Genomic DNA, 20,824 nt, shown 5'->3' with positions numbered 1-20,824 from the left:
ATGATGATGATGATGATGATGATGATGATGATGATGATGATGATTGATGATAAAAATAAATATATAAAACTTTTCAGGAAAAATGATTTGTCCTAAGAGGTGTGATTATTTTGGACAATATGCAAAGAAAGTTGTCTTTATTACATTTCTCAAAAAGTAATAACAAAGGCAAAAGCACACGTTTTTATCCATGTGTAAGACCTGCTGATAATACTTTTTATTGGTCACTGGCTTTAATCTATAAAAAGCCATGATTATTTTGACTTCTTTTTTCTAAATCGTGAATGTTTCCCTCCCAGGGAGTTATGATATCATTAATGATAACAAGAAATGACAAGTCAGATACAGAGGCGTCATAACATGAACAGTCCTTCATTTTAAAATAACAAAATATTTTAAGATTTCATTATATTACAATTCAAATTTTAGTTGTAGGCATGATAGAATCCTAATAAGTTTCAACAGTGCACTTTATGATGTCTGTCACAAGCCAAATATTCTATGTTTTGCTTTGTTTTGTTTTTTGTTTTGCTGTTGTTTTTAGACAATATCTTGCCACGTAGCCTAGGCTGACCTCACACTCATTATTTTTCTTCTCTGACCTCCAGAGTGCTGAGATTCAAAGGACAGCCAATAAGTCTACCCCATTTCTTGACATTTTCTACTGACATGTAACATGTCAAAACTCATTATGAACATCTACCATATCTGATGTTCCCCATCCATGAGAGCAAATGAGAGAAAACTGTTATTTCATGAATCTTAGGCCATTCCTTATTCTATTGATCTACATACTCTCATAACTCTTGTAAGGAATTATAGGCATATACTTACAGATGGACTAATATTGGAAGACTGAGATAATTAATAACTTTGTGTTTTAGATAATTATACTTTGAAGATAAGGGGAGTAGAATGACACAGCGCAAGAATTCTAGGCCCATAACTTGACTATAATCTTTCACCATTTATTTTGAGGTGACTCACTGGAGGAAATTAGTTTTATAATCAATTCAAAAGGTAGCTCCTGAATCTTCATGGGTTGGAATTACAACTGCAGTATACAATTTATTATATTATATATAATCCCATTTAAGATATTTATATATATTATACTATATAATCCAATTTATTATATTATATATAATATATTATATATATAATTTAATATATTATATATAATCCAATTTATTATATTACATATAATCCTTCTATATTATCCCATTTAAGGGAACTCTAGCAACAAGTTGACCCATATCACTTGGCAAAAGAAAGTTCTATAGGGCCTAAAGTAACTTGATAGACAGTTCAGGAGCTTGTTTGTCTCTTAAGGGCTTTATTGTCCACCAAGGCACTTCACTGGTGGAGAGTAGGGATAGCCCCAAAAGGTTATTCCACTTACAGGTCAGGTATTATAACAATTCTGATATACCAGCCTCACCGTTTCTCCACACATTTTTTAACCTATATCTGAATATATTCACAGAATCACAGACTATCAGAGGTGAGATAGATAAAAAAAGCACCCGATCCAATTTGAGACTTGTTCTTTTTCTTTGTTGTAAATTAAGACAGTCAAGTATTATAAACATTCAGTGCTGAATATAGCCACTTGACATAATTAGAAGGTAGAAGGATATGTGAATAGAAAATGTCATTCTAATATTATATATTGCTTAATATTATGTTCATCTGCTTTTAAGATTTTTCTAGTATACAATCCACAGTGCACTTTGGAATCTCAATCCCACACAAGGATAATGGTACATGATTAGGTAGAGATATGAGGGTAAATACTCACAACACACTTGCACACATTGCACACTTGTTTGAATGTGTTTTTCCATCTGGCCCAACAACAGGGTCATTTTCTCTGGTGCACATAAGCATTCCATTTTTTGCTTGGTTCCGGAACTCACTGCACATTTCCTATAAGATTAAAAAAAAAAAAAGACATCGTAAAACAGTTAAATCGATAGAACTAGAGAATATCATCTTGAAAAAGTTAACACTGGCCCAAAAGGACATGCATGGTGTGTACTCATTGATAAGGGGATATTGGCCAAAAGATACAAAATACCCATGATACAATCCAAAGACTGTAAGAAGTTTAACAAGAAGGAAGTTCCAGGTGAGGATGCTTCAATCCCACTTAGAAGGGGGAACAAAATAGTCATGGAGGCAGAGTCAGGGAGTGATCTTGGTGGGAGAAAAGAGGTGGAAGGGAAAGGGGGCCAAGATCAGGTAGAGGGAGCAGGAGAGAAGCCCAGAGGGCCAGGAGAAGGAATGAAAAATATGTAGCTGCTGGAGGTAGAGTACAGGGGGGAACCTCTAGAAAGTTCCAGAGATCTGGGAAGTAAGGTGTTCTCAGAACCCAATGGGGATGACCTTAGTGGAAATGCCCAGTGACACCCAGTGGAGGGATGGGGTCACCAATCCAACTTCAAATTTTTTGACCCAGAATTGTTCCTATCAAAAGAAATTCAGGGACAACAATGGAGCAAAGACTGAAGGAAAGACAATCCAGTGACTGGCCCAACATGGGATTTATCCTGTGGGCTGTCACCAAACCCTGACACGACTAATGATGTTATGTTGGGCTTGCAGACAGGAGCCTAGGATAGCTTTCCTCTGAGAGGTTCTACCAGAATCTGACCGAGACAGATGCAGATATTTACAGCTAAACATTGGGCTGAGGTCAGAGGCCCCTATGGAAGACTTAGGGGAAGGGTTGAAGGAGCTGACAGGGATGGCAACAGTGTCAATTGACTAGACCTTTGGGAGCTCCCAGAGACTCAGCCACCAATCAAAGAGCATACATGGGCTGGTCTGTGGCCCCTGGCACCTATGTAACAGAGGACTGTCTCGTCTGGGCTCAGTGGGAGAGGATGAACCTAATCCTGCAGAGATTTGACACACCAGGAAGGGGGAATGCCCTGCGTGGGGTGGGTGTGGGTGGATGGTGGAGCATCCTCTCAGAAGCAAAAGGGAGTGGGATGGAGTGAAGAACTCTGGGGGATGCAACATGTGTAATGCAAATAAATAAAATAATTAATGAAAAAGCAGTTACTTCATTACGTATATCTTTTCTTACTATTAGTAATAAATAATGTTCAATGATTCACAAAATCTTAAAGAGCAATAATAATATCACAATAAATCACTAAGAACAAAGTGCTTATCAAGAGCTCATGTGAACAATGGTTTACTCTGATATAAAGAAAACTGAAACCAGCTGGGTAAATGATGGAAGAAGAAAAATTATACTAAATGAGGTAACTTGGGGCCTGAAAGACAACTGCAGTATATTCTTTCTTGTATGTGGATTATAGCTTGAAATACATGTTACACACACACACACACACACACACACACACACACACATGATTAAGTTGTATTAAAAAGAAACCATGTAAAGAGAAAGCAGCTTTTGGCAGGAGTAAACATTGAGGGAGGGAGGCAGTATATTGTAGGTAAAGCAAAAAATAGAGAGGTTGAATACTGAGTTTTAAAGTGCTTTATCCAGAAAGGGCACAGGTATATATGGGAAACCAGGGAATGGGGGAGCGTTAAGCCGATGGGAAGCTATGTGAAAGCCACATATAAGCCCACTCCATCACATCCCAATTAAACATAAAATTGGAGGAACAGTAGAATACATACAGTAAGACAGAAGAGGATGGACTACTTGGTGTTAAGCACAAATGCGGGCTGGAGATGAGGTTGGTGAGAGGATAGAGTAGGTAGGTTAAGTACAGCTAAATGTGAAGAGCATTATGGAAACCAAATTGTGAGTAAGCTAATTTCAAAGTATAACATCTTGTATAAATAGACAGTGTTATTTCCATTATTAAGTAAAAAAAAAAAAAAGGAGTACAATGCATGATATATTTCTCTTTGAGTTACTGATTAGGGAGGCCCCAGAAATCTCCAAATCAATACAGGCTATTGCCATTGCTCTTACCTAATTATAATAACTACATGCCAAGACTATTGCTAAAGATACCACACACATTGGTTACAAGAAATAGAAAATTGGTCTCAAGCTGACTTGGAAACCTCTTTCCTGTTGCCTACTTTCACACAGCACCAGAGAATGCTTCTAGGTTTATGGAGAAAAATGTCAATGGTCTTATCCAGTGCTCAACTCACATGCTAGAATACACACCCGACAGACAAGATGGACCCATTGGTGCAAGGAATAATGGCAGAACTGTCATAGAATAACTCCTTTCTGATGGGATTTGAAGCTTGTTCAACAGCAGGGAATTTTATGCCATTAACCTGATCAAAATTCAATAGCTAAGGAAGTAACAGGATCTAGGATAGAACCTGCTTTTGCTATTTCAATAAGTGTCCACATTGTCAAGCTAGATTCTAAACGTCTATGTTTATACTTATAAACTCAAGATAACTTCAATATTGGTAAGAGAAGCTTCTTTTTGCAGCAAACACAATTGTTCAAAGTACCCACAATAAGAGACTGAATGTTCGGCCCTAAATGGAACATCTTCATTATTTAACTTCTTCCCTGCCACTTCTTGGGCACACCACCAAAGAGGAGGTGGGAAAAATTGTATGAACTCGCAAATGGGAAGGTCTACTGTGAAATGCTGTCTGCTGAATACACCATGGTCTTCATATCCATGAACTCATAGCAGCTGTGGTTGCCTGCACAAGATCCAGCCAGGCAAAATTGCTATATAGTTGGGCAAGGTTTTCTCTAGGCTCCACCCTGATTAAGGAGAAGTCACTGGCAGTGGATAGTTCCCAAGGGAGATAAAAATCATAATTCTTTGATGACCTAGCCACTGGTACATCTGTTCCCATGAACAGTCCCATAGTCATGAGTATATGGGCAGCCCCAACTGGATATATTGGAGTATCAGAAAAATGAAAGACATGAAGCTACTAGGAAGATACGCTACACAAAATACAAGGGGAGGAAGGAAGGGAGGAAGGGAGGAAGGGAGGGAGAGAGGGATGGAGGGAGGGAGGGAGAGGATGGAGGGAGAGAGAGAGAGAGAGAGAGAGAGAGAGAGAGAGAGAGAGAGAGAGAAATAATGTTTCAGTATATACTATACGAAATTCTCAAGAATAAAGGGATGAGAGCAACACAATCAGAGAAGAGAGAAGGAGTGTATCCAGAGTGACAAGGCTTGATCTAATTAAATACAATGTAGAGCCAAATTTACAGACCTAAATTACTTATAAAAGATATATCCAGCCTGCATAGGAGTTATTTTTAAATTCAATTAGTTGAAAGATAAACACTTAAACTATACAACTTTCCCCAAATAGTGATTAAGTTCATAGTTCAGGGAAGTTAGAAATACATACTAGGTTAATTTTTTAAGTGGCTATTGAGTGAAACTAGTCATATACATACAGACAAATTTGTCTTTCTATATAATAGAAAATATCTTCTATTATATATTATAAATTTATAACTATATAATATTATGTAGTAAAATAGTATTAATAACTATATAATAAAATATATTTATATTACATATAATATATCTTATATATTATACATATTATATATTAAAATATATAAAATATACAATTATAATAGAGAATATGTAATATATTATATATTTATATGATATATAATAAAATACTATTTTCTATTATATAGTAAAATTGGAAAATCAAGGAAGTAGTCAAAATAAATAGTGACAATGGGGGTCAAGATTGCTAGTACTTTCCCATGACTAATATGATAACATAAACGCATACTATTGTAAATTCTGATGATTAGAATTTTGCCCCATCTACTTGATGTGCTTTAAAGGTGTAAACGATGTAAATTAATCCTAGTAGACATGTTATGTATAAACAATCTCTGCCTAAAAAACTAACTCTACGAAATACAAATGCATAGAGAAAATTCTTACAGAAAGTGGATCCTTTGATATTTCAGTCAATAAGTGTCAAAATTTGAACAATCATGAAATAAAATTGAAACTTTGGAAGAATCTAATCAGGGTCATTTTTACATTAAGAGCTCTCTTATATACACACACTCTCTCCCACTCCCTTCCACTAGCCATTGGTCTTACTCGTTTCTCAGGCTAGTCTTCAATTTCTGTGCTCAAATTAGCCTTATGAGAAGCCAAACTAGGATGTATATTAACACTGCTGTGTTTCATTTCATCAAGCATGAAGTATAGAAAGCAAGCACATATGTTAGTGAGACAACTAGAACATCATGTCATTGTGGAGCCAAAATGTAGGGCATAGGAGCACAGAGAAAGTTACCTTTGCAGCTTCTCTTTTAACTTTTGCTCTTGCTTTGTCTTCTTGAATACTATGCGAAAAAAGGGGATAGATTATGAAGAAACAAATATTATTGTCTTAGCAAAGAGTCTTTACACTCATGAGCTCATCATTCAATGCTTTGACTCTTCCTAAGTGACCCCAAAGTCCTGTAACACCAATCTTGTCATTTGTTTTCTGTTTAGATAATGAATTAGAATGGCTCCCTTCTCTCAAGAACATAGTACAAAAGAGGAGCTTTTATACCCTTCAGTTATACCCTTCACTCAGCATCCCCTCATCCACACTGTACACCTTCTCTCAAGGTATAGGCAACCACTTTTCTGTTACCTACTATAATTTGGATTATTTTGAAATTCTACATACAAGTGACCCCATGTATTACTTCTTTCTGTGTTTCCTGACTAGTCTCCACTGTTTCTATCATAATAGTAACAACCTGAAAGCTCTTCATTTGTTTTTGTTTGTCTTTAACAAGTTAAATGTGACGTTCAAAGCTGAGAGATTCCAGGAAGAATATACATTGTTATCTCCATTTAAAGACAACCACCCCTGTATTTTCCAATGAGTTTCTAAGCTTCAGACCCTTCACAAGTCCAGGGGGTCCTGCTGTACTCACAAGAAAGCCTGACACATGGAGCATGTGTTGCCATGGATTTTCCCATCAGGGCCCCTGACGGGGTCATTCTCTCTGGTGCAATATAGTTGTCCATTCTTCCTGGCCTTGCGATATCCATCACATAGTTTCTATATGGCCGAAGAGAAAGTTGGAGGGAATGACCACATGATTGGTCAGATCATGAAAGTCAATGAAATGTGGATATTTATTTCTTAATAGGCTTTTTAGTTTTGGAATATGTAGTGGTTTACACTAGAGCAATGCTAAACTTTGAAAGCATCATTAAACATTGTTAAGTGATAAAACTGGAAGGAAGATAAGAATATTTAAATAGGAAGGTGATGATATTTAATACATCCTGTTTGCCTACTGCAAAAAAGAAGCTTCTATTACCAATCTTAAAATTGACTTGAGTTCACAAGTATAAACATAACTGATTTAGGCACACATCATAGAAGTCATAGGAAACTTTCAGGAGTTGGTTCTTGTCTTCCTTCCACCTTGTCCAGGCAAGTTCTGTTTTAGATTCTGTTGTGGCATCACAGAGTACTCTAGGATATCTGGTCAATGACCTTCCAGACAATTCTCTTGTCTCCCCATCCCATCTTGAAATAGGAGTGTAAAAATAACAAAGGACCAGGTCCACCAATAATTTTTTTAAATGTAGGTTCTAGTGACTGAACTGAAGGTGTCAAGTTTGGCACCCAGTACCCGTTATTGTGAGTCATCTCCACAGCTCAAATGTGTGAGATTTAAGCAAGACAGATTTACACTGGTAGTTTTTATCTTAGTGGTGGTATAAGGGAAAGGAAAGTCTAGAGGGAAAAATAGGAGACTTTCAGCATCAAAACAATAGGTGGTGATAAGACATGCAAGTCTCTGGAAATGAGTATTGCAACCTTTTAGACTTAAAAATGATGCTTTCTGACTTGAGAGGGTCTAAGTAGGTGAAAGCAGTTGTCATCAAGCCTGATGACCCGAGTTCAGTTCCCACAACCCACATGGTAGAAGGAAAAATCAGCTCTTCCCTGTTGTCCTCTGACTTCTACCCTTTATATGTGTGTGTAGATACCTATGCACCTACACATACACAGGCACATGCATGCATGCACCATAAACACATACACACTCACACACATACACACACACACACACACACACACACTCGCATGTGTGCAGAAAGTAAATGTTAAACTTTCTTTTAAATTGTGCTTTCATAAATCTAGTTTTTACATAAATCAACTCAAGTATTAAATTTCAAGAATCCATAACAAAGAGTGTACATGGACACTTTCCCCTGGAAATTGGTTTGCAAAGACTAAAATCTTTTTGTTGAGTGTAAGAGTAAAACTCAAGTCCTTATATTAAGTTTTTTTTTTCATTTTCCATTGTTTGTCTCTTGACAGGAAGAATGAATCAGTTTCATACAATGTTCATTTCAATGTCATTCCAAACTGAAGGATTATGACTTTTTGCCAGGCTCTAGCAGATGTGTCAAGTTACAGTGACAAACAGTTAAGGATATATCCCACTCACTGCATATGTTTCTGACTCTTCAGACCCTCTTCTGTTTCTGGTTCCAGATTCAGCCTTCTTTTCTTCAGCTTCTGTTTTGCTGAATAAATAAAATAAAATAAAATAAAATAAAATAAAATAAAATAAAATAAAATTGAATTAAATTTTAAAAAGTAAAATAAAATAAGGTAAAGTAAAATAAAAGGAATCCACTGATTCCTACACATTGCCCATCCATCTCTTCTTCATTCCCAGCCTGGAATCACTATGTATCAACTAAGGAAACTACTTCCAATAAGCTGTCATCCTGTAACATCTTCAGACTTCTCACATCAACAGAAAGATGCAGTAGTTCATCTGTAAACTTGCTTTCTATCATCTTTTTGCTTGTGATGAGAAAATGATAGCCAAAGAACTGTCAAACTGGAATCATGGTGACCTCATACTAGGTGATGATAAAACCATAAAAAAACACACTGACACATCTTGATTGTCAAGGAGGATGAAAGGCTGAAGCGCTTTAGTCAAGACCAGAGTTCACTAATGCCTCTGTCTATCTCTCTGTCCTATATCATGTAGCCTGTGCTTTAATTTACACTTAAATAAACTGCTCATACATGTCTTTATTATCTAAAAGACAAAAGTGATACAGATGTGTATAATCCAATGATTGCATGCACTGATTAAACTAAAAGAACCTGAATGTGCTTTATAAGACAAATTATATTGTATCTACAGTTAAATCGATGATATTTTAAACATAAAGGATTATGAGTAAAAACAAAAAGTTAAATATTATAATATTATAAATATAGCCAAATACTTATTTTGAGTTCAGCAAAATAGTATTACTCATATTATTCTAAATTGTAAAAGACAAGTAGTAACTCTAACTTTCTAAAATAAAAATTATAGCCTGTAAAGTAACAATTAAAGCAATTTTATGAGTGTTTGTGGTTCTGTAGAGTATGTTTGTGGGCAACTTAACTCAGTTCAAGTCTATAGCTGGGCCCTAACCATATCAGAGATGCCTATATGGTTCACACATGGAACTTCAAATATTTACACAGGTTCATTTCATAACAAGGCTCCAGAATTAAGAAATAAAAAGTCATAGCAAATTAGGCATCTTAAAGCAGGTGCCTTGAAGCTCCCACCCATGGCTCTGTATGACAAGAGTTGCCCCTGTAGCTTACTTAACTGCTTTGCTTATTTCAAGTCAGTTTCCCCAAGGAGGCTTCCTGAAATAAGCTAGACCTCTAAGGTCATGTGTAAATTTCTTCTTTCTCGACACCTCCAATCTCCATACTCACAAGAAAGCTTGGCACATGGAACACAAGTTGCCATGTGTTTTTCCATCCAAACCACGAATAGGATCATTTTCTCTGGTGCAGAACAGTGTTCCATTCCTTGCACGATCCTGGAATTCACTACATCGTTTCTGAACAAGGAAAAGAAGGTATTTTAAGATGATGTTCTACATCTGTAATTCTCAGCATTGTGTATCAATAAAACAGGGCGAGAGTAATCAAACATGAGAATCAATACTTTAAAGATTTAGCACTACTAAATCTTTAGTGTTTATAATTATAATTTTAGCATTATAATTCTATCATTGTAATGTTCATATGCAATAAATGTGTTCATATGTATACATATTCGACAAGTATATGCACAGATATCTAGATGATTTAGTTTTCTTTGCTAGACAAGGGGAAAGAATAAGCAATTGCCATATATGTTTGAGAGGTGTAGCTAGACCTGAATTAAATATGTGCTACTACAAAGAAAAGAATGGTACAGAAAAGTTCCAGTAATTTTTCATTAGTTCTATTCTGAGGATATAGTCAGGAAAATCATATGGCTAAAAAAGTCATCCAGAAATTATTGTAATGGCCATGGTGGCAGTGACTAGTATAAAATCTTGAGAACGCTAATATTTCAATGAATATGGCAGTGCAAGAATTATTTGGGTAAAGTTAGGAAGGTTTTAAAAGTGGTTAAAAAAAGGGGTGACCTTAAAAACCACCTACAGTATGCAAACACTGGGGGGCGTTTAGGCTTTATTCTTATAAAATGAGAACACAAGAAATTTTTATAATCAAATCTTTGTCACCGACAACCAGGTCTGTGGAAGATTTCAGTGAATAGAGATTAAATTTAAAGACATTAATTGGGTTATTAAAGGGAATGAGGGGGTAAGGAAAGGAGAAAGGAAGGTAGGGAGTGATCATAATAGTTCAAGTGCATTTAAATGAGAGTCTTAGAAGAATCACAGGGATCAGACTAAGAGGGAACACCACTTATTAATGGCCCTCTCTACTGCTGTGATAACACACCATGACCAAAAGCATCTTGGGAAACAAAGGGATTGATTTTGGCTTGCAGCTCTTAGGTGACATGCCACCACCAAAGGAAGTCGGGACAGAGATTTGTGGCAGGAACCTGAAGGCAGTTAATGAAGCAAAACTCTGTAGGAGCACTGCTTACAAGGGAGTATCTCACAGCTTCCTCAGTCTACTTTCTCCGGGTACCAGGGACAACAAGCCCAAGGGTACCACCATCTGCAGAGAGCTGGACCTCTTCACATCAACCCAGAACAAACCCCATAGGCTTGCCCATAGCCAATTTAGTGGGGACATTTTCTCAATTGAGGTTTCCTTTCCCCAAATGCCTCTAAGTTGTATCAAGTTGATTTAAAACCATCTAGTACAGATATATTTAAGAATGTGGAATTAATGTACTACTATAACCAAGTATTTTCTTCCAAATGGCAACAGAAATTTTAGCATCATAAGCTTTATTCTAACTATAGAACAATAACTACCCTCAAAATTTCACTATTGGGGATAATATTAACCAGTATTGAAAATGCATTCTGAAGGGCTATACTTGCACACATCTCAGTGCATGAAGGTCACAGCTATATTGGTTAGCTTATCCTCACCTGAATTTCCATTTTAGCTTTAGCCCTTTCTTCAGCATCTCCCTGGTTTTTCTCTGTTTTACCCTTTTCTTCTGTAAAACGCCTCATGCTGGAGAAAAAATAATGGAAAGATTATATTAAATCTTCATGTTGCACAATATTCATTAGGCACAGATGGACCATATGTTCTCCTGGTGCTTTTAAGGTACCTCATATTTCTAATAAGGCCTTTTCATTTTGCATGCATATACATACATGTGTAGTCATAAGTGAATGCTTATGTGCATAAATATTTCTCTTAAATATCTTCATTTTAAATCATACTTCTAAAAGGAGACATTGCATCTCTAAATAGAAATAACCTTTTATCAGTCAATTATTTTATTGTTAACTTTTCTTTACTGAATAGTTTTCATTCTGCTTTGAAGTGTGTAAGTATGTGTACACAGGCCAATGTGTTGCTTCACTGTTAGCTTTAAGCTTAAGAGAGGCAGCATCTTCATTCATGTAGACTTTTATACACTCACTCTTCATTTAGCTAGTATCTACTTTGGGGGCAACATTGGACTCAACCTGGTAGGAAACAAAACAAGCCTATTCATTATTCTCTTAGTATTTATAGCCTTGGAGACAACAGTAATAGTCAATTAGTGATCATAGAAATAATTATGTAATTGCTGATTATGATGATGGTTATGAAAGACTATAATTTAGGATTACAAAGATTGATTTTCAACTAGGATATAGGAAGCTTTATCCAAGGAGGACAGTCTTAATATACAGTCTACAAGAAGAGGGGACATTATCTGGCCAAAAGAGTTTGTGGAATTCTATTAAATGAGATTGTTTACACTAGTAAGTCCAGAATTTTGGAGGCTAAGGCTGGAGGTTGGTTATAGGTTTGAAAGCAGTCTGAGCTGCATAATAAGTTTCAGTCTAACCTCATCTCAAAGGAGCAAACAAAGAGCAAAACACAAGTTCATAACTCAAAGTGTCTGACAAGGTAATGAAGCCTGTCTGCTTTGTGTTGTGGGGTCAGCCTTTTTCGGTGGCTTATACTGCCAGATAATAACATGAATGTAAAGAATCTTTGAACATGTCCTATCGATACTGCCACAATGAGTTAATACGTGAAGATAAAGTCTTTCCACACATCATTCGGTTCTATGATGACTTCATTAAAAGGTCACAAAGGCATAGGACTCACATGTGTTATTGAGAAGCCAGTTTTCTAGCTGGAACATGAATTTAGCTTGTACTCAATGTAGCTTGTGGCACAGACACAAAGCATTGACTAGATGGACTTATGTCTGTTTAGATGCTTCACAGTGGCAAAAACCTCCCTGACTACTGCTGTCATTCATCCACCGATTTGTATCCCTGCCTTCTCAGCGAATGGAGGGGTAGCTCACAATATCTCAGCACAGAGGGCACACTTGTTCCCATGCATCTTGCCGTCAGGGCCGCGGATTGGGTCACTTTCCCGGGTACAGAAGAGTCTTCCACTCCTCACTTGGTTTTCAAATTCCTTGCAAAGTTCCTTTGGAAAACCAAAACAAGAACAAACAATTGCCTTTAACATCTTCTGGTCTTTCATTTTGGCATTTTTTTTTTTTTGCATAAGCGATTTATAATCACAGAATGACACATCAGGGAAGGGTTGTAAACATAAACACACTCTAATTGAGAATGATTTAAGCACCAACTATTTGACCACCCTACTTGGCACTCGAAAGATTGGTGTCCTTTAATTGTTGGAGGACGAGAGCTGAGGACACAGTAAGGCTTAACAAGCGTTTCCTAAAACTAAAAGTAATTCTTAATTTTCTAATACTCAGGGGTGGGGGCGGGGGTCTTTCATGATATCCCCACATAAACCCGACAGAACGGAAACATTGGGCTTGTAGAAACCAGTGTTTTAATGCTACTCGAGATGGAGCAATTTAACCTCATTTGCAAAGAGATAGGAGCAAGGTAGTTTTCAGCTACCGTGTGAGCTCTGCTTTTATTGACTCTGTCCATTGCTGACTCTGTAGGTGAAAACTTCAGAGTGAATGTACCTCCCTTTACCTTGACCTGTGTGAACTTTACTTATCTGGAATTTCTATTAAAAAATTATTCAAAAGTGGAAGGGAGATTTGGTGCTAGGCTTCTTGGTAATTTTGTTCTAGTCTTTTTAAGTGCTAGTATTTGATATCGAATAACCTTTGCACACAGACAGACAGACAGACACACACACACAAACAGACACACACACACACACACACACACACACACACACACACACACACTACAGACTTGAGGACCTCTATATGAACAATCCTACAATGTTTTACTGCAGCCTAGTCTATAAACATGACCAACTGTATGACCGTAATCTTTCCACGTCTAGCAAGACAATGAAGCAGCTGCAGGGGAAGAAGAGCACGAGTAAGAAGACCTTGGTGACTGCAATGTGGCTCTACTCAGTGAGTGACTCACACCAAGTCACAGGACCTTGATGTCACCACCTGCACAGGGAGACTTTTCTAGATAAGTACTGTGGTTTGTATTTGAAGTTCGTATTTCATTCCAAGATGCTTTTTCAAAAGAACCATTTATGCACTGCAATAAGAAGACACCAGTTTTGAAAGGAGGAATGGACATGTCCTACACTTTCTGGGTAAAATACTTGGAATAAGGTGTACAAAGGAGACACCTGATAATAACGTGGCCATAAAAAGCAATGCTCCATGATTTCCAGAACACCAACAATGATAATTTCAGTTTATGACTTGTGATTCATCCAAGAAGATTCTGAAGAAGCACTTTTGTGAGCAACCCACTGACAGGTTAATTACAGGGCACACATTGAGCCATCACTGAGAAGCAGTCCTGCTTAGCCCTGTTGTGTCTAATGACCCTGGCCATCAAGAAGAAGAAGTAGGAAAACAGCCCTGCTTACACAGAAAACATGAGAAATATGACAGGCTAGCCCAGAATGTTCCACTGAAATATACGGACTCCACAAAATGCATTGTTTCCATCCTTGGTTGGTGTGGAACAGCCCCTGGGTATTTTGTTTCAGTTTGGAAATTTGATTACCAAAAAGTGGGGTCTTTCTTTCCCATGGGAAAGCATCACCCTATGTTCACAAACCATGTATCTATATTAGTCTGAAAGAGCATTGGAGGGGAAAACACAACACAGAAAGAAAGTAAGATTGAGGTCTTTGTCTATTGTCCATATGACAAAAAATTTGGGGCCCAGAGAGATATTTTCCTCACTCTCAATATCCAAAGCATGATGAGATGAAGACCAAAATTCAGGTGTCTTTGTTTTCTCACAAAAGACCAGTCGTTTCAGCTAAGTCACTAATATCCATCTTTGTGTAATAAGGGTTTAAACCTTAGTGCTTTAATAAGCCAAGGCTGCATGACTTATTTCAACACAATAAAGAATTTATTTTGTAATGAACTGAAATTTTATAACATCAACTAAATATGACAAAACTTAATTTTAGAAGTAATTTTCAAGCTACCACCTCAATGTTTGGGATCTTCATTAAGAAGCAAGAATTCTATTAAGAAGAGTCTTATTACATAAGATAACCACATTTTAGAAAAAGGGAATCACTCCAATTATATTAGCAGAATTTTAGAGGAAAACACCATTAGCTACACTGCTTAAGAGACTATATTATTTGAAAAATTTTCTATCTAATATATATATATATATACATACATATATATACAAATGCATATATATGTATATATATATATATATATATATATATATATATATATATGCAACCCATTTCTTTGTATGCTAATCTAAAGAAAATTAATAAAAGGAAAAATCAACAGAATTTTTGAGTGCATAATTCTTTTCTTTCATTTGTGAGGGGAAGACAATTAAGGGTAGGAATTATAAATTTGGAACCTTAGCTGTGAATGATGGTTTTAAATAAGGCCTGATGACAGCCATATTAAGAATAATATATTTGAGGAACTTTAAGTAAGATGAAGTTAATAAAGTAGTATGGGACAGTGACATTATTGTGTTCCCTCAAAGGTGCAAGTGTAATTTTTGTTCATGACTATAGTTCCAATCGCTACACTCTGGCAGTGATCCATTTACCTTCTCAGCATCTCTCCGAATTCTGCTCTCTCTGTCACGTGTGGCATTTTCTTGAGCTTCTTTTAAACTGTTAAGGAAACAGAATCCACATGGTCCAGTCATATTTGCAGTGTCCACCCTATTCTGAGCACTAAAGGCTTTCCTATCCTTTACAACAACCTGTTGAAACCGATCCACTCTCAGGAGACAAGCACTTCCCTGTCTTGAATGTGAGAGACCAAGACATTGCCAAAGATAAGGAAGGGTGTGAACCTGACTCAACTGCCACTCAATTAGAAGCTTTGTTCTGCAGAGCCAGATGGGCGTGCCACCTCCAGTGACAAACAGAAGATTGTCAGGAAAATTCCCTCTAACAGGCATAACCAAGAGCCTTGAAACAATGCTATGACAAGGGTGAAACCAAACTGAGCCTCTCAGGTATTGTCATACACACCCTTCGTGCAACTTTTTAAACCATGCAAGACATTGGTTTGCCTTCATGTCAAAGCAGGGTTATTCCTAAATGATAAATTAGCACTGAGGTTCTGAACACTATGGCTGATTCAGTTGTAGCCTCATCCTGGAGTCTCAGGCTCATCCTGCAGGAAGCCAATTTGGAAATGTCAGACTCTCCTTTTCTATAAGGACATAAAATAATGAAAAGCTACAGTAGTTGGGGCAGTTTGAGCATTGAAGACTCATGCCTTCTAGATAAGAATGTGTCATGCCGGGCACTCAGAGAAAAATGAAACCAATAGATCTCTTTTCCTTTAAATGACACTCATCTTCTATACTGAGTCCAGAGACTATATTATCTTTATTGATCCTCATTATTATTGTTATTTCTTTATACTACTATTTAAAATTCAGTGGCATTACTCAGGGTGGGTCACTAAAATTACTCAAAGAAAGCATTGCATGTCAAGTGACCAGCTTGGATTATTCAGTGTTTAAGTGTTTTCTAAGTCTGTCTTTATTTTTTTCAATAAGAATATAAGTTATTGATACAGTACATTAAACAAAGTTTTAGTCAATTCTTCTTCTTTATCTGCTCAAACCCATTTCCCCAAGTCTTAAACTATTATATAATAAAACATTAAGAGTTTTTTGAGGCATTATAATTTTCAAATGAAGTTTCAGATTTTTCTTTTAAAAGTACTGTGGTTATGTGAAGAAAAAGACAAGAAGCCCATTTTGTAGTTAGACCTATCTCACATTCATTATAAAGGCAAAAGGTCACATGCATCATGAGGAAGATATTAGCACTCTAGGGCTCTTGGGGCAGGACATCAGGGCCTCCTCATGAATGCATCCGGAGATGCTACTTACAAGAGCTCAGCACACATGGCACACCTATTGCCATGTGTCCTCCCATCAGGACCACGAATTGGATCATTTTCCCGTGTACATCCAAGTCTTCCATCTTGCACATAGGCTCGAAAATCACTGCACATATCCTAAAGAAGAGAGAAACGAGCATGGCACACAGCTACTGACTGAACACTTCAACAATGCTTTGAGGAAGTGTTGGTCATGCAGAAACAGCTTTGTGAGTCTGTGTAATTCATCTCTAAGTATAGAACTCTTTACTTTCTCATGTACGTATTCAAGAAACAATTGTGGTAGAACTCAAGTGGAATCACTGTCCTTGCTCTCAACCTGTTCCCAATGTTACAGGTAATGTCAACAGATTCTTAAAACCATGTACACCAAACCATGGTAGAGGCTAGTAATTTCAAGGATGAAAGCATCAAACCACTGAAATTAAGGTTGGTGCTCCACTAGATTATTAAGTGTGACATTCATGGTGTTTCTTGTCTTTTCCTCACATCAAAAGCTCACGCAGAATCTTAGCTAGAAAGAAACAACTTAGTCTAAATCTCATTTCCTTAGCTGTTTGGTTTGAGGTTTCCTAACAGTGAGTTCCCAAGCTGAGGTTTCAACTGTAATGCAGTGGTTGACCTCTAGTGCCCATTTACTTCTGAAGTGATTGGTTAAGTTTTCCATTTTTCTTTTTAATTAATAATTCATTAATTTTATGAATAATTAATATTATTAAGAGAGTCTACTGCTCTTATGACCAGAGTAAACTCATATGGTTTTAAAAACGTGGCTGCTTCTTTCCATGTGATCAGAAAGAATGCAGAATTTTAGTCAAGCAAGAATTACTCCTGAGCATCCCAACCTATGGTGGAGAAACACAGCTACGTTTGCCTTTACTCAGTGGTTCTCAACCCCTCCAGATGGTGACATATCAGGTCTCCTATATATCAGAAACTTACATTAGGTTTCATAACAGAAGCAAAGTTACAGCAATGGAGTAGCCACAACATAGTTTTATGGTTGGGGTTGCCACAACTTGAGGAACTATATTAAAGTGTCCCAGCATTAGGGAGTGTGAGAGCCACTGCTGTACACTGATACCAGTGTCCCCACATTGGCACCTGTCCTTACCGTCTCTAGATGGCTGCTGCCACATTCACCTTCATTCTTTATGTCAACATGGTTCTGGCTTTTCCTGAAATCAAAAAGTTCATTGACACGGAGATTAGCATGGTAAAACTGCCCAGCTTGTCAACCCTCTCCCAGGATGCTAACCATTTCTGTACCTGAAAACAGTGTTACACTTTAGTTTTTACTTGTCTTGTACAATGAAAGCCCCTGTGTATAACTTTAAAAAATAACAAAGCAACAGAGTTATGTTGGGGGCTAAATTTCAGGCTTACAGTAGATGTTGGCTACCTCTCCAAGACCTTAGTTGTTTTTAGCTGCCATTGTTAGTTTTTATAAAAAGTTCAAATTTAATGTACCTACTTTTCATTAAAAGACTCTTTTATGCTAACTTATATTTTATCATTTGTGAAAAGTACATAAACTCTTATTATTTACTTTGTTCAATCTTATAGAATTTAGAGTATATTCAAAACATAAATGTAAATAATTTCTACTTTCTATAGAAGTAGTTTATAATTCAGCATATAAATAACAATAAAAACAAATCTCAGAACAAAACTAAGAATGGAAGAGTAATAGGAAAAACAGATTTTAAGGATATCTAGGCTGACAAAAAGTAATCTGGAATATTGTATGGAGTTTTGTAGAGGTCAGAACAGTGAGTCACAATAACACAATGAGTCATGCGATATTTTAGGAGATTTAAAACTTTAAACTACTAACTTTAGCTTATGATATAGTATTGTTCAGTATGTTTAAAGTAGTGTTGTAAAAATGCATGCTTTAGAAAACATAAAATGTTCTTTGTCTATTTGGTTTATCTATTTTAAAATCATATTGCATTATTTTATTTATTTATTATTTATATGTTATTTAGTGTGAGGGGTTGGAAGGTGGGTTCTTGACAAGTCATGCAAGTGAAGGACAGAGTATAACTTACTAAAGTTAATTCTCTCTTTCTACCATGTGGGCCTCAGGAATAGAACTCAGGTTGTTAGGTCTAGTGGCTGCCCCACTGGCCCTGGCCTTTCTATTTTTTAGCATTTATTCTTGGTGACTGTTCTCTGAAAGTACACCCATGAATAGATCAGAAAGGCAAACTGCAATTCTGTTTATTCAGACCTGTATTATAAGAAAGGACAAAACAAGGTCCAGTGGAGATCCCTGCTCAGCCCAGTCTGATGCCCTCTGAAGACTGACAGTGGAAGTCCCATACCTGAGGAGAATTTAACACTCAGCTCATTGAACGTGGAGAGATGGAGCCATTGTGACCTTGGAGCCTTTACCACTACACTCTAGTCTCCTTGCCATGAGAAAGTACTCTGCAGGTTATAGAAAAATATACCTGGACACCAACCTAGCAACAAAACCCTTAACCTACAATCTTTCCTGCCTTAAAGGTGTGCTGGAGCAACGGTGGCACAGAAAATGTGAGAGTGGCCAAGCAATGTCTTATTTAAATTGAGGCCCACTTCACAAGAGGGAGCCCATATCCTACACTGCCTGGATGTCCAGGAACAAGAGACTGGTTAGAACTAGAGAACTAGGGTAGAAACAAATACAACTGGTCTAATTTTTTTTAATGAAATGATATCTCATAATATTCCGCTATACTCTTAGATCCAGCAGCAGATGGAAATAGACACAGAGATCCAAGGCCCAACTTTAAAAAGAATAAACTGGATGTCTCCATCTGGTCCCTCTCCTTGGAGACTGGGGAACCTCACAGAGGAGAAGGAAAGACTGAAGGAGTCAAAGGGAATGGAGGACACCAGGAGAACAAGTCCCACCAAATCAACTAAGCAGGGCTCACATGGGCTCAGAGAAACTGAAAGCACAATGTTCAACATGGCCCTATACCAGGTCCTCTGTTGTTCAACATGGTCCTATACCAGGTCCTCTGTTGTGGTGTTAGCTTGAGGGTTTTGTGGGACTTCTAACAGTGGGAGTGGATATTCGCTGACTCTTTGACTGCTCTTGAGATTGTTTTTCTCTTATTGGCTTGCCTTGCCCAGCCTTGATATGAGGGCTTTTGCCTTGTCTTACTATATCTTGTTTTGTCCTGCTTGGCTGTCATCTCTTGGAGACCTGCTCTTTGATGAGGAGGAAATGGAATGGGGTTGGGTGAATCTGGAGAAGAGGAGAGGTAGGGAGGGCTCCAAGAAGAGGAGAGAGAGAGAGAGGAAACTGTGGTTGGGATATATTGTATGAGAGAAGAATCTTTAAAAGAAAAGGTTCAGAATCTCAAAGACTATTGCCCTGTTACCTTCTCAGACATTTGCTATTGTGTTTCCAGAAACAAAAGACCAGTTCATTCAAGTTTGAGGTCATAAGAGGCTGCAGAGCAGGTGTGCATCTTGGTTAAAGAAAAATTAACAACCAGAACAAGCTGTGAGGGTGGAGGAAGAACTCAGGGAACAATGTAGGGCAGTGAGATATGTTATCTATCTGGCAAAGAAGTTCAAACTTCAAACTTCATTATATTCTATATAATATAATTTCTTGAGCATTTAAATATTATTTGATATGATAGCATTCTATGCATAAAAGAAAACAATCAGTAATTATCACATTGGTAGATGAGATAAGATAGATACACACACTTGTGTGTGTGTGTGTGTGTGTGTGTGTGTGTGTGTGTGTGTAGCCTCTGTTTATGTGTCTGCATTTGTATCTGTGTGCCCTGTTTACATAACAGAGACTGTGGTAACTGCCCAAAACTACTGCACTCAGGAGAGTTGTGTAAGGTATAAAGTGTTTTACTGTGTACATTTCCCCAATCACAAAAGAAGTCACTTGATATGCACTCACTGATAAGTGGATATTAGCCCAGAAACTTAGAATACCCAAGAAAATCAAGAAGAAGGAAGACCAACATGTGGATACTTCATTCCTCCTTAGAATAGGGAAAAAATGTAGATGGAAGGAGT

The 20,824-nt window shown here is 37.1% G+C and overlaps 1 protein-coding gene across 1 annotated transcript in view; it reads right to left on the bottom strand.

The window, feature by feature from the left end:
- Spink5 (serine peptidase inhibitor, Kazal type 5) overlaps positions 1 to 20,824 on the bottom strand; it is a 57,464-nt gene that overhangs the window by 22,993 nt on the left and 13,647 nt on the right. The window contains exons 6-15 of the mRNA XM_021214321.1: positions 17,895 to 17,958; positions 16,770 to 16,897; positions 15,462 to 15,528; positions 12,755 to 12,882; positions 11,364 to 11,451; positions 9,730 to 9,857; positions 8,438 to 8,516; positions 6,902 to 7,029; positions 6,265 to 6,313; positions 1,809 to 1,929 (exon numbers count right to left, since the gene is read on the bottom strand). Of these exons, the coding sequence (XP_021069980.1) occupies positions 1,809 to 1,929; positions 6,265 to 6,313; positions 6,902 to 7,029; positions 8,438 to 8,516; positions 9,730 to 9,857; positions 11,364 to 11,451; positions 12,755 to 12,882; positions 15,462 to 15,528; positions 16,770 to 16,897; positions 17,895 to 17,958 (980 nt within the window). The remainder of the gene's footprint in view (positions 1 to 1,808; positions 1,930 to 6,264; positions 6,314 to 6,901; positions 7,030 to 8,437; positions 8,517 to 9,729; positions 9,858 to 11,363; positions 11,452 to 12,754; positions 12,883 to 15,461; positions 15,529 to 16,769; positions 16,898 to 17,894; positions 17,959 to 20,824) is intronic.

This window comes from Mus pahari, chromosome 15 (genome assembly GCF_900095145.1).
Source record: "Mus pahari chromosome 15, PAHARI_EIJ_v1.1, whole genome shotgun sequence".
Classification (NCBI taxonomy): Eukaryota; Metazoa; Chordata; class Mammalia; order Rodentia; family Muridae; genus Mus; species Mus pahari.
The sequence above is the reverse complement of the archived record's forward strand: the minus strand, read 5'-3'. Positions and strand labels throughout refer to the sequence as shown.